The sequence below is a fragment of the Athene cunicularia genome (genome assembly GCF_003259725.1).
Source record: "Athene cunicularia isolate RWA chromosome Z unlocalized genomic scaffold, athCun1 chrZ_part1, whole genome shotgun sequence".
Taxonomy (NCBI): Eukaryota; Metazoa; Chordata; class Aves; order Strigiformes; family Strigidae; genus Athene; species Athene cunicularia.
This window is the reverse complement of record NW_020799142.1, coordinates 30,463,499-30,478,755: the sequence shown is the minus strand read 5'-3', so window position 1 is coordinate 30,478,755 and position 15,257 is coordinate 30,463,499. Positions and strand designations below refer to the sequence as shown.

The 15,257-nt window shown below is 37.1% G+C and overlaps 1 protein-coding gene across 1 annotated transcript in view; it reads right to left on the bottom strand.

Annotated features, from left to right (window-relative positions):
• The window catches only part of PIK3C3 (phosphatidylinositol 3-kinase catalytic subunit type 3), an 80,265-nt gene that overhangs the window by 64,720 nt on the left and 288 nt on the right, over positions 1-15,257 (bottom strand). Inside the window, exons 2-6 of the mRNA XM_026865619.1 lie at positions 13,541-13,729; positions 12,894-13,037; positions 10,554-10,683; positions 6,106-6,192; positions 3,917-4,012 (exon numbers count right to left, since the gene is read on the bottom strand). Of these exons, the coding sequence (XP_026721420.1) occupies positions 3,917-4,012; positions 6,106-6,192; positions 10,554-10,683; positions 12,894-13,037; positions 13,541-13,729 (646 nt within the window). The remainder of the gene's footprint in view (positions 1-3,916; positions 4,013-6,105; positions 6,193-10,553; positions 10,684-12,893; positions 13,038-13,540; positions 13,730-15,257) is intronic.

The window sequence follows — 15,257 nt, the reverse complement described above, 5'->3', positions numbered from 1 at the left end:
ACTGTTTCATTGCATTTTAGAACAAAGCCTTAAGTTTCAACCAAAACTTGCTACGAATCCAAGATCTGTCAAGCATTTGTAGGCCAAATTACTGTGTCAACATTTTCAACAGACTGCTTCATGAAATCTTCAAGAAGATACAAGGCCTGTGAATGATGTCAGCTGTTTCACTTGACTTCCAACTAGATGAACACGCATCTCTAATTCTCCATCACACTTGGAGAGCATCCCATGGATCACTGTGACCTTCACCATACCATCTCACTAAATGTAGGCACACCAATGCTGAGAGTTGACTCTAAATTAGCATTTCAGTTTGGTCAAGTGCTTGCTTTTGAAGTCTCTCTCCTCATCATACCCATGTAGCAAGCTTTAGTTCACATCATGGAACTTTTAGAAATACATAATATCCTCCAATCACCAACAGTCATTCACTCCATGGGACTTGATTAGAGCCTAACAACACAGGGCAGATGTTGGGCCTTTGGCAAACTCTTCACTCTGTATATCTGCTCCTCTTGCTAGCATATACAGAACCCGAGATGACCTGTTATTTTGCCACTGGGAAACAGACATAACATCAGTACTAAACATCATTACCTTGCTTTAAACTACTAATTACAGAGCTACAGAGGTATTTCACTACATTAAGGTTCGTGTGTGACTTTATAAATATTGAGTCCATTTAAGCAAAATTTGCAGAATTTTCTAAACCAGCAAAATGGTTCCACATTTTCCTGAAAATCATTTTCACAATATCAATAAATAAGGAAGTTCTATTTATCTTAATTCTTTTGTCAAAGCATCATTTCAGGTAACACCAATGGAATTCAGCTTCTCCTGCACAGAAAGTAAATGAACACCTAACGCTGTAGACAGTACTTTTTCTTTCTTTCAAGCCATGAAAAAGGCTCTGATAATCAGACTACTTTTTTTTTTTTTTTTTAAGAAACTGGATGCAGCAGTGAAGTTGACTTATTTATTCAAACAAAGGTTTCACTTGAAATCTGCATGAAAACACATTCATAAATGTTGGTGTTATTTGCACTTGGAAAAACCATACTGAATTTTTGCCTAAATGGAAAATCAGAGCAATGCTCTTGTTCCTAGCAGACTGCTATCCTTCACATCTTGAATGCTGTATTAAAATTAAGTTAACAGAGAACAAGGAAAGAGCCACTGCCACTTCACTTCAATGTAATTGAATGTTGAGTCAAAGAATCTCAAATTCTATCAGCCACTGTTTAACAGGCTAGTTCTTTGTAAACACTTGAAAACAAATTTATCAACAAAACTGTGACAAGTAATCTCCACTTTGACTATCGGTCACAGGCAGGTGACAACAGAATCTACTTTCATTAGACTCAATATACTGGATTGGTGATGCTAGATATGTATACTGTACACTGTAATTGGAAGCATGACAAAACTAAGGAGACAGGCACTAATTTATGTATTGTTTCCTACTGCTGTCAGAAAAGGGTCAAGAACTTGTTGAAAAGCTACTTCATAACAACAAATCCCTCAGACTGCAGTTAGTTATAGCTTTAATATGTACTATAACCCATTCAATTACTTTATTTCCACAAGAGTAGTCAATTCATAGTTATTTTGTTCCATACACTTAACATCTATTAAAAGAAACAGATGCATGCTTGAAGACTGACTTCTTTCCCTCACCTCGCACATCTGTAAAACCATACTGATGACCAGAAAAAAGAAGTGTGTGTAAATGAGCAATAATTCAGCTATAACAGTAGACTCCTGGAGGTGAGGGAGAGAAATCATTTTTAGGAATGGCACACACAATGATAAAAATAAAAGAGACAAAGACACGAAGTTGCACAGTAGCCACACTCATCAGTTTGCACCTGGGAAAAGTCAGCACATTATCATGTAAAAAACTAATAGTTACTAAAAGGTTTCAAGATTTTGATCATATTCCATTATGCTCTCCAGAAAAATACTTCCTTGATTTCCACAGAAGTAAATAACTTTATATTGTTTCATGAAGGAATCTTGACATATCATAGGTTTCATTCTGATTTGTAACACAAGGGAGTTCTGTAATAGTAAGGTCCTCTACAATACCTGGTTCTGGAAGTGTATAGAAGCACTATGAAACAAGCTATCCTAAAGGCAAAAAGATATGTAAAGGTGGGGAGAGGTCCCATTGTCAACTACAATCCATAAAATGAAATGCAAAAGAGCTAACCTAGACATCTGCCTAATGTATAGTTTCACCAAAATTATGAAGATTCACGAAAACAAACTCCAAAACAAGCCCCAAACCCATTCTCAAGCCCACCCCGAACCAAACCACAAATGAACTCCCCCCAAAAGAAAAAACCCTGAACAAAAAAACAATACACAAAAAAAAACCCCAAGCACAAAACACCCCACATGCTACCCTCATATTTGTCTCAGACTGTGGGGGGAGACACTAAGTGCCAAGTGGAACTGCTGTTTGTAACTGTGTATTGTAATAGAAGCATTTACAAACGCATCTACTGCCGTGTGGGATACATGTATGGAACATGGAAACCCACAGGCATAATTTTTCACGTCTGCAAGACACAGCTCTTGCAAGGGCTTAGAAAATTTCTTAAAAGTGCTAGTCATTTTTGTTATGACTACAGCAATTTGAAAAACACAACCTTAACAGCTTCTTTTGTATGACATCTCTGTTACAGTAAGCTCTGAGATTACTGTTGTTAATAGCTTTAGATATTCAACAACATCTTCATTCAAAGGTCTAGACTAAATGCATTTAAACAGCTATTTTTTCAAACGTCCACAAACTATAACTTGCTACAGATCATATAGTTGAAGCAGAATCAGATCTGTTTCTTCTCAGAATTATTTTTGTGGAATCCTGCTTTTTGCCATTTACTACTGTTTTTCACTACATTCTTCAAGAATCTTAAGTTAAATCACAGTTTTTCTGTCCAGATCAACTGGTAATGTTGTCACATACCTGGAAATATTTGCTGGTTTTCATTGTATTAACTGTGTACTGAATTATAGATTTTATTAAACTCTCTGAATAAATGCTGCTTACTTAGTGCCTCTGATCTCAACAGGACTTCAGCCTACCTGAAGTCAACTTTTCTATCTGTTTTTTCTTTCCAATAAAGCTCCATTATTCAGTAACTTTCTGACTTCTTATGAATCTAAACATGCTGAAAATTTTAAGAGGCAGTTATTGACAATTTTTTCTTGCAACCAAATTATAGATATACTACTTTTTCTATTTTAGGGCATCTTTCCACAATACACAGGTCTGTACAAGTACTGAGAGTGCCTTCCAGTGACACACTGATGTCTGTTAAACTCAGGAATCCCTCACTTCATTAATACTGAATTCATAAAAAACACTGAAGGCACTGTTTTGGAGATCTGCTTTGTAAACAGAAAGAAAAGATGCAAGGCACTCCAGTCCAGAAGCTTTTTACTTAATTGACTTTCAAAACATTTTCAGCATGAAAGACTAAACTTTTACATTAGTTCATTTTAGAGGAAACTTCACCAGCAGAGCTCCTGTGAAAAGTTTTAATAACTTATCTTTTACAAAGTTACCAGTCAATACAGGTGCATTTCTTCCTGATATAAAACATAATTTTACATACAGCTACGCTGAAACTACTGCTGGATGACTGAAGAAACCATAAATCATAAAATTTTTAATCACTCACATTTATTAAATTCTGTAATCTTGAACTGTATTACACGAATGATTGACTTCTGCAATCTTGTTGCATCTATGCTATTTGATTTGTGTGTACATAAACAGTTGCCACTGACAGCTGTCTGCCGCTATCCTGCAGCAGAGTATTTCACCTCAGCAGAAAACCCATCCATTTTAGGTGCATATGTTCCTTTTTAAAGACGACCATAAAGCCTGCAAGGCACATACCTTTTCGTAGTAAACTATTCCATATTCTTTATCATCACACTTGACGCAACGGAATTCAATCATCAGGTACATAAAATTAGAACTTCGTTTTTCCCTCTAAGAAGAGAACCAACACAGATGTGTATCATATATTAAAGTGCATCAATCTTCAGCATTCTCAGTAGAGCTATTACCCTACTTTTGTGCTATAACTGATTAATTAGATTATCTATTGTTGCACCAATTATTCAGTTAATCATTTCATAGGAATATTTGAGACCATATCACCTTCCTCCTGACATTCTTACTTCCTCATATCCCCACTTCATGATAAACATCCACATTAACAGATAAAATCACATTGTTTTAATCTGAGACTTGCAACTGTGGACTAAAGGTCTGAAAAAAGGCAATGAAGAATAACCAGATAACATTGGGTTTTCTGAATTTGCCTTTTTTTTTTTTTTTAAATCATTACACACATTTATGCATGTCACAAATCAAAAAAACAGAAAACATGACCAAAAAACCAACCCAAAAAACTTTTTTAGGTAACACTGTGGAAGAGACAAATTAAACTTGGACTACAAGATTAGATTTGTAGCTCATTCACTTTCAGAGGCAGATTTGCTCATGTACGTGTTTTTGAATGCATTACCTAAAAAAAGTCCTTAGAATTTTAGGATCTAGGTGGGAAATAAGAAAGAAGTTATACATAACCACCACCAGAAAGATACATTTAATGAGAGGAAAAAAAAAAAAAAAAAAAAGCATTCCCTTATTCCCTTTAATAACAAGCAATTCAAGTTCATTTCATGCATTAACAGTGGATTAACTTTACAGAACAGGCAAAGTGGTACTACATTTAAGGCACAGCTCTGGAAATCATGAATTTTTAGTTTACTGTACTTTTACAGAAAGGGAAGAGGAAAAAAGCAAAAAGGATAGTCTGAGTTATAAAAAAAAACCCAACAACTCAAAAGTGTTTATAAAAACCACAGATTTAAGTTCAAAATGTATCTGATTCCCAGAGGTCTAATTATAAACATGACAACAAAAAAATCTCAGAACACAGACAAGAAAACAATGGATGAATATAATCTTTTAACAGCCTGGGGGTGATTTTGCTCAGTGAACTCAATGCTCACCTCATTCAAGTATTTAACTATGACTTTTTTTTTTTTAATATTTATTCAAATCTTACAAGTGTTTTTCCTCAGCACCCAAAATCAAAACCCATAAATCTCAACAGGTCTAAAACCAAGGAACAGCCCGTATGTCCAAAAAGCATCTCATCTCAGTCTAAATCTTATAGCTAAATTAGTCATACATAACAGCATTTATCACAAGCCATTCCAAATTATTAATAAATTCTGTCTTTCATGATCACGTTCACTTGAAGCTGAAAACTTTATAAGAGAGCTACCTATTCTGGTGGATGAAAAGTGGACATGAGGCAGAAGTGTTCACTCACAGCCCATAAAGCTAACTGTATCCCGGGCTGCACCAAGACAAGTGGCCAGCAGGTTGAGGGAGGGGATTCTCCCACTCTGTTCTGCTCTTGTGAGACCCCACCGGCAGTGCTGGGCACAGCTCTGGGGCCACAAAGATGCTTGGGAGGCTGGAGCACCTCCTCTGTGAGGACAGGCTGAAAGAGTTGGGGTTGTTCAGCCTGGAGAAGTCTCCAGGGAGACCTTAGAGTGGCCTCCCAGGACTTAAAGGGGACTTATAAGAAAGATGGGGAGGGACTTTCTAGCAGGGCCTGTTGCAACAGGAAATGAGGTAATGGTCTTAAACTAAAAGTGGATAGACTAAGTGTAAGGAAAAAATTCTTCCCTGTGAGGGTGGTGAGGCCCTGGCACAGGTTTCCCAGAGAAGCTGTGGCTGCCCCCTCCCTGGCAGGGCTCAAGGCCAGGTTGGACAGGGCTGTGAGCAACTTGGTCTAGTGGAACGTGTCCCTGCCCATGACAGGAGGTTTGAACTAGATGACCTTTAAAGGTCCCTTCCAATCCAATCTGATTCTATGATTCTCATTATTGCCAAAGTAAAATCCACTTTGGATGCTTAAAGAATTATTTTTACTTCTATCATATACACTAGCAGTTGAAGAAAAATAGGACAAGTGCTTAGTTAGCCTCCTAAGCAAGCAAAGGTTCCATATTAACAAGATTAAAAAAAGAAAATTAGAGATCTGATGTAGAATGACCTACCTCATTTATCATTTCTATTTCTCTAAAGGTCAGTCTGTCCAGCCAGTCCACTTTCACCATGTGACCTTGCCGATGAGACTTGGTGAGCTACATGAAAAAAACAATTACTATATTTAAATTGCTTAGACCGAGGAAAAGAATATCAAAGTTATAATTTAACAGAGACACTAACGTGAAATTGAGGGAAAAATAAACTCAACAAAATGTTTGTATAGTACACACAGTAGATCTCTGTAAACAGCTAAGCCATGCCATAAAAATAATTTTACTATTTAAAACACCAATCATGACAAAGACCAAAACCACATTCCAAGAACATCACCTTTTTAACACATCAGAAACAGGAACTTGTCTTCTAAGCAAGGTCTCCTAACAAAGATATTTAATTTCGTGTGTTACTAACCTTCATATAGTAAAACTTACCAAGCCAAACAAAAAGAAGATATTTAATAAACTATCAAAATTGAATAATTCTGCCTTTGTTAGCCTCACCTAAACAAGTTTTCAGATTGGGACTTACATATAAAAGGTCACAAAAAAAAAAAGTCACAAAAAACTTACAGCAAGTCATAGAGACTTCATTCTCCATTTCTTTTTAGCCATCTGAAAAGTAGTTCAAGTTTTACTCCTACATCTACGTATTGCTGTAAAAATACCATGAAAGCTGAGTTGCTTAAAGGACTATCTAACAGCAGGAGAGTAGAAGAGAAGATACGAGCCATAATACCTGTAATTTCAGATGCACTGACATGCAATAGTTTATGAAAAATTCAGTAGAAGACCACACAAATACAAACAAGGATCATCTTCTCAGCTCCTAAGAAATCTTAAGTGTTTCTCAAAGCATCAGTAATTCTTGCAGTATGCAATGAATTGGCTCTACCAAAGTAAAGGACTACACAATAGCAGTCACAATTTAAAAGGCAGTTAAAAAAATACTATTCAGTTGTGAGGAAAATCCTACCTTTTAAAAAAAAACAAACCAAAACAACTTATTTCCAGATTGGCTAAGAACTAGACGTTTCATGAAGCACTAAATAGTAAATTAGCCGTAAGCATCTGACGCCCTTTGTTCTGAACTCATTCCACGAAACATAAAAAAATGTCATAACATCTATGAGATTTGTTTGCTTTAAGCAGCTAATTCACCTTTCTTTAAGATCTAGACCATGTATAGCTTCACCCAAGTAGTAAGTTTTGAAGCAAATTTTGGAAGACCACTGCAACTTCTATGAAAATTAACTCCATTCAGTATGTAGTAGGGGCTTTTTAAAAATTCGTTTTATATCCAGTAAATTCTGGGACAGCTAATCTTCAGATTGCCTTAACAGCACAAAAGGAAAAGGAAGGGTGGGTGAGGGTGGGGGGAAGCAGCGGGGAGCAAAGTATAATTCTTAATAACATTTCAGGATGCTGAATTTTACCAAAGCACCGAAACACAGTTTTTGGGTTATTTCAATTTATAGCAGGATTGTAAACAGAAGTACAATATAGTAATAATAATGCAAGACTCGGCCTTGGGCTCATATGTGGCTTTATACTACATTTCAAAGGTAGAGAACCAGCTGCATGTAGACCAGTTTTAACCCAAAATGCTGTTTCAGGCATGCTGGACATCATACTCAATGCATTCAAACACGTCCTACCTAGTTCACAGAAAAGGTCTCATTCTCAGCAACGAAGAAATTCTTTACCCTTACATTTTAGCCATTTCTAAGCTACTCCCTATTTTTTTTTTAATCTAAAAAAAAAAGTATTCATATGCAGCACAAATACACAGATTCAGGATAGCACTTATCAAAGTCTGGGAAAAAAAAAAAGTTATTTAAATACGTTGATCATAAATTTAGTTCATTTTCTTGTTCACTGCACTACAGAACACAGAAAAAATTCATTCTGTATGTTTCAGAGCAAAATTATTAATCTCTTAAAGCTGTAAACCCCCTTATAGAGGAAAAGAAGTCATAATACAGCAACTAGTTAGGCCTGCACACAAGACTCAGAAGAACTGTACACATATATATACACACATGAAAAACTGTTCTCGTATTAACATTTAAAGTTTAAAATAAGAGAGAGGCTAGTGCATTCCCCTCAGGGAAAGTAGCATTCATCACCTGCTACTTAAACAAGAGGTATCCCTTTTGATACTATCTCACCACTGTTATTACCTAATTTCATTCAGCCAGCACAAGATGTGAGGGAAATTAATGGATCAAAGAGAACTTAATAGTACTTTTTGTTCAAGTAGAATGAATTAACACACCACTGATGGGAGAAACATCTTAATGTCATTAATATTTGAGTGCACTAAGGTATTCCACACTCTTAGCGTTAATATTCCTCAGTACAGGCAAAAATCCGTATTCACAATGACCCCCAGGACGCAAATCCACAGCTTTTTCATCAGTAGCAATTTTGAAAGCAACTTTCACATGTTTTGTCAAAGAGTGCCACCATATGACACCTCAACATGGAGTAAGAGACTTGCCATAGTATCAGCTGTTTAAGGTAAAAGGATGCAACTCCTCCAGCAGCCAGTCACTGACTTCATATAAATTCCCATAATAATAAATACCACACAAATACACACATGTGGACTCACAAGCACGTCAAGAAAAGAAAAAGTTATTTTATAGATGTAGAAAAGGACCTTCAGCAAGCCCTCAAAGTTACTTACTGTCTGGAGGACAAATTTGGCTTCTGGTATCAGACATCAATCAACAGCATAACACTTAAAAGTCTGTCCAACAAACAAAAGAAACCAAACCAAGACTAGCAAAGTCCACACAAACACATCTTGTATTTAATTAGTACAACTCCTCTTACCTATATTTAAGTGTACCTTCACATACAGTAGCATCTGGAAGCTTTGAGCAACTGATGAGTAAGTCATAGAAAAGCTGAAGCTGACTGTGCTCAAACAATGGCTATTTAGGAATAATACATCACAAGAACTCATCTGCTGTGTAAACAGCTGTGCAAATGCAAGCTCTCACAGACACACTACCCAGAAACCCTAGTCACTTTGCTAGCATCTGATGGTAAACTGTTTTTATAAATGAACACAACAAAGTTAAAACACTCTCATCTTTCAGAAATTAATCTCCCAAAACAGCTTCAGAAGAAAAGATGGGGACGGTGATGTTATTAGCTTTTAATTAGCCATCAACTAGAATTTTCAATCGGGATGTAAAAGGAGAACTCCCTCCTTTTCCTGAGCAGCCTTGAGCCCTAATCTCCTATATGCCAAAAGAACAGTGTAGAAAACAGTCAGGAGTCAGTCTTAACTGTCATTAAGACTGAAATACTCTACACTATTTGTATTTCTTGAGCTAGGGAGCATAAGGGAGTGAAGAGGAAAAAAAAAACACTGGTAGGGTATAGTCATGTTTGTATAACAGAACTAACATGAAAGGGAAGGCCTACAGGGTAAAACCATTTCTCAGAGACCCAATGTCTACATCATGTAACTATCTGATGAACTATAAACAAGCCTTGATATTTAGTGTCTGTCTACAGAGCCTCCTGAGGCTGGAGGGGATTTATTCTACTATGATCAAGAAATGGGGCACCACCTCTGGCAGAAAGCTTTAATGAGTTCTCCATTATACATTCAAGGTGAACTAGACTAATAAAGGAAGACGCTAAATGAAAGTTAGTTTATTGCATCTCTATAGATGAGAAAATGGACAAATTTGTAACACTAGACCTGTCTTTCACTGGGAGTTGGACAATTCTGAGGATGAAACCTAGGAGACCAAAATTAAGAATACTACTGAGTAAGTGGATTGAGCCATTCGGCAAGTTTGGGGTAAGCTTACCTAAAGAATTAGGGCATCAGCTAGTAAAACAGTTCAAGAACTAACATTTACTGATCAATTCCAGGAGTACTTTTGATGGCAAAAACACTGCCATCAAGCTGGGAGAAGAAAATACTAATACACATGCATATCCATGAGCTTAAATGAACAAAACTTCAGTTAGTTGTTGCAGTTCTACTGAAATTCTTTCTAGTGTAAAGGTATGTCATACACACCTGAACACTACACCAGCCAGCCTTAAATATAAAGGATAGCTACAGAGAAACAACTGGACTGTCCTCACAAGATACTGTTGGGAGCTGTTACTGAACCTGATGAAATTTTGGTTTCAAGCATGTTCAAAGCATGGTCCCATCTTCATTCCTTACAAGGAATTAGGATGTTAAATTGTTACAACAGAATATTACGTCTATTAAAAAGGTATTTATTGTCCCCTTAAAAAAAATACTTCAGAAGCAAATGAATATGCTCATCTGTATAAATGCTGTGAAATATGTAAACAATCAAAGGAAGGTATCTTTCAGTTGAGAAAACAAGACGTCTGTCTTCATTAAGCCTGTCTTCATTTCACTGCAATGGAAGTGCAAACTTTTCACATACACCTAAGAGGTCACTTGCCATTACCTTTGCCAAGCGGCTCATCTGATCTTCAGAGACTGTGCTGCTGGTTCTCCCAGGAGTTTTGGTGGGCTCTGAGCCATCAGCTTCTACGTTGGGCCAGACTTTCAAATCATGCATTCCTTGACGGAACATACTGCAGGGAAAAATGCAGAATTGCTCCAGTAAATTCAAAATAACACAATTGTCAGGAATCAAAGTATAGCAGCAGCTGCAAGAAAATGGAGTTGCTTCCTTTGCCAAACTTACAAACACAGGCTGCCATGCATAATTTAACTGCTGCAAAAGTGTCTTGCACCTTGTGCCCTCTACAGCTGTCATTTTTATTAGCACACAGAGTTTAGAATAAAATGAGTAAGTCTGAGATAACTTATTTGGCAAGTGGAAGAAAAATGGGTAATTCCCAAAGTCAGTGGGGTGGTACAAATGCAAACTGAGGACAGATCTTGACCTTCCTAGTTTTATTACTTGCATTGAATCAGAAAGTATTCCTCTTGACTTGCAAATTATAATACTGACTTTAGGTCTGCCAGTCTGAAAAAATTTAAACTAAAAAACTACCTAAGTTTCATATGAAGGCCAACTGATAAAAAACAGCCTTCTGAGCTGCCAAATTAAAAAAAAAAAACCAACCACCATGGCCCTCCACACACCATTTTCCACATCTATGCTTGAAATTGAATTGCTAATTGAAACTGCAGTGAACAGAACTTTGCAGAGTAACTGACCACACCTTTTCTCTGCAAAATCCTGCTTCTATTGTGTATTTATGGTGATCCACCTATAAAAGATGCCCCAAGAAATAAAGTGCATTACTTTTGCCAGTGAGATGTGATCACTTACCTCTTAACAACTTCAGGTAAATACAACTGGAAAGAACACTTTTTAAAAAAAAAAATCAACCATTAAAAATGAGAAATATCAATTAGAAGGACAATCTGACGTTGAATTTACCTATCACTGTGGAATACTACTACAAGGGTTTCCATTTACAAGCAAATACAAAACTTCAAAATTATTTGCTGGTTTCTGCCCATCTATCTCCCCTAGGCCCCACACGTTGAAAATAAATGAAATTTACTTTTATAAATTCTTTTTCCAGAAATTATGCTCCAATACTTTGAAAACTGGCAGCAGTCTTTGGGGCACAGTCCAATTGACTCAGTTCTATCTTCTGCACTAAGACAATGTCAGTCTTTTTGTCAAAGCAGTATCTTCAGTGACAGAGATACAAGCTCTTTCTACAGCTGTTTTCTGCATTCAAGTATCACGAGAACTGCTTTTTCTATGCTAACCTAAACTCTTCCTGCTCTTCAGATTAGCCTTATTTCTTCTTATCCACCACTGAGACAAAAAAAAAGAGGCTATTTCTTCCCATTTTCCAATGCTGCCTACATAGTCGAAAAGTGTTCCTATAGTTTCCTCTTCAGCCTCACTAGTCATTACTCCTCCTCTACCTATCTGCTAGACAATCGATGATATGGACTCCCTTAGGCTCCCAGTAGTCAGCAACTTGCTTAAAGTCAGTTAAGTAGAACTGAACATACCCCCAGATGGATGAGTCAGACAAAAAGGATACAACATTGTCCCTGATGCACACAACTGAACAACTGTTCATATATTCAATGTTGTTTGCACATTTCACAAGAACATTGTGATGGTGAATCACACAAAAATTAAGATTCACTCTAAACACCAAATCTCTTCCTGCTTTCCTGGGCAGCTCTCTCCATTCTGCATTTGAATAGAATCCCAAAAAAAGTACCAGTACCTCATACTTTTTCTTAAACTGCATCCTATTTTTTTTTCAGTTGCCTTTGCACTTAGTTAAGATCCTATTGATGTACTGTATCTTCCAGCACACTTGTAATCCTTTCCATGTTAGTGCTATCATCCACAAATTTATTAAACCCACTGTCTAGTGAATCACAGATTATTAATTTTGAAAACTCCTGATTTACTGAGTTGCACTTTATTCCTTACAAATAACGCTGCATTAGCAGCCCATTTGCAAGCCAATTAATAATGTTAAGTAATCAGTACTGGCATCCATGCATTACAGAAGCACAATATGAAGTGATTTCACCATCTGTTATTTTAAAATCCAAGCTTACAGAGCTAAAACAAGGTCTGAATTTTGGTGTTATACAGGAGAAGACTTTTTTTTACAGTTCTGTAGCATGCATGAAGTTACACTCAGGAAAAAACAAAGTAAATCATCTGATTTCTCAAACATGGAACTGCAAAACTGATTGAAAAAAAAATTAAAAATCTCTTATAACAACTGCTACCTTACTATTCATAAGTGAGCTTCAAGTCTGTACCATAGAAGAAAAAGTAGTATACCCATATTTCCCAAAGAGGGAGACGGTCGTTCCTCCCACAGGAACTGCTTTACCAGGTCCATACACATCCCAGATGGTCAGAGCCACTTGTGCATTGCGAGGCAAGTCTGGATACTTCACAGGCAGTTTCAGCCATTCATTCCAGCTGCAGAGGAACACTTTCTATTAGTCATAAAGCTTTAGAATTTAAGTTGCTCTGTATGAGTTTATACAATCTAGATTCTCCTTATAATATGAATTTCTAAGGACAGATGGACTATTTTTCTCTGGGCTTTAACCAAATACTTCTCTTGAGCATGATTAAAAGTCTAGAGACTAAAGGAAAAATATTCTAGTTTGACAAGTACCAAAGATCAGTCTATCCAGTAAACAGTACAAAAGTGTGCTAGTCAAGGGCCCAGAAGTTATTTAAGTAGTGACCCATGCCCAAACATACAAGAAACAATTTTATTACCCATTACACAAAAGAGTTGTTTCATACTACCAGGGCAACACTTAATAACCACACAGAGACTTGCAAAAATATAAGTTACTTGAAGAAGACAACAGAACACAAATCTTTTTGATACAAATAAAAACCATAATTTATTCACATAACTTGATGCCCCAGTAACTAAGAGGAATATCAAATAAAAGTCAGCCACTTACTTCCACCTAGTGCTAAAAGCCTTGTAGGAAGTTCTAACAGGAAGAGCAAGAGGCTTCCCTTCTGCAAACACCTGACAAGTTACATACAAGTCAGAGCAAGTTTCTTGATACAGTCCTGAGAACTTCAGCATTGGATCTTCTAAGAGAGCTTTGTAACTCTTCTGTTCTCTTTTCCCTTCCAGACTTCCTCTAGGTGGGGAGGGGAAGAGGAAGGGAAAGGGAAAAAATAAACAAACCAAAATTTATTTTATCCACAGTAAAAATCCTATTCTATTTCCCTATCTTATATTTAGATTACCTGAGTACTGAGGCTACCCTCACTTTGCATTACTAGCCAGTAGCAAAATCCAAATACCAGAGAGAAGCCCAGGACGTGAAGTGATGAATAAATACAGAATTTATTGCTGTAACGACTTGGGGGGGGGCGGGGCGGGGAGGAAGGGGGGGTAAGAAGGGAAAAGAATTACTTGTTTATCTTTTCAGTGGAGATAGAGAATCTACAGGTTGTAGTGAAAGCTAACAGCATCACATGAAGTACCCTATGCAGGGAAACAGTAAGATGATGTATGCTGCTATTAAAAAATAAAACAAACATTAAGATTACACGTACTCCAACTACTACCTGAATAAAAAACAACAAAAGCAAATATGATAAGAACACTCTTATTGTTAAGCTGTATGAAATGTGAGATGTATAACTGGCTTTGGATGTCAGTTATCCCTCAAATCAAGAACAAATGGAACTTCAACTAAGCAGTCTGTTCAAATCAAACTTGATTAAAACTCTCAACAATTTGCAGATGCTAGTGTTAAGACTAATCTGATAGAATTTCTCGGGCCTCAGCTATACCATGATGAAAACAATGATACATATTAAATATCTGACTGCAGACGCAGATGTGAAAACAAAAACCGAATTGTGGTGGTGATGGAGCACCACGAAAGATCTTCCAGAAAACAAAAATCTATCAGTACCACAAAACCACTTCAGAGTAGATGAACAAGTCTTCTTGCAAGAAACTAGCATAGCACATTCTAAGACGACACACATTCTGATGCACTTAAAAAAAAACCCTAGTTTGGCCGAATTTTTGTTTGGCAGAGTGAATTAGCAGAGAGGACACATGCCTTTGACTTCAGGTATCATCTTCCATTCGGAAGTTAAACAACCTCCAAATAAGCTTCTCTAAGTTAGTTTTCCAAAAACATGCAATATACCTTAATGTAGCAACAGCAGGTATACTACATTGTAGAGTCAGGCACGTCCCTCCTAACGCAAATGTAAACATCGCACTGGTGTGACGCTGAAAAATCCCAAATTTAAAGATTAAGGAATTGAAAAATGAACAAGCAAGTGCTTCAGCGTGTGGTAATACCAGCTTCAACAAGAGTACCTGCATATGCCCAGTTAGGAACATACTTACCTGTTGCAGCACCTGGACCTGCCTACAAAAAGAACCCGACCAAGAGCAACTTGCTTTCAAAGGAACATTCAAACAAGTAGTCAAAAGTGTTGGCAGTTTAGCTCCGTCCCCCAACACTAAGGGGCGAGCTGTGACACCAGCGCTGAACTGACAATCAGTTTTTGCCTTACAAGCACCGTCCTGCACTGCGGGACACAACGCCATGAACGTTTTTAACGCGTTTATAGAGCCTGCAACCCTGGCCCTGCTGCTGCTGTAGCCGTAGCCCCTTGGGCACCCCCCCCACCCCCCTC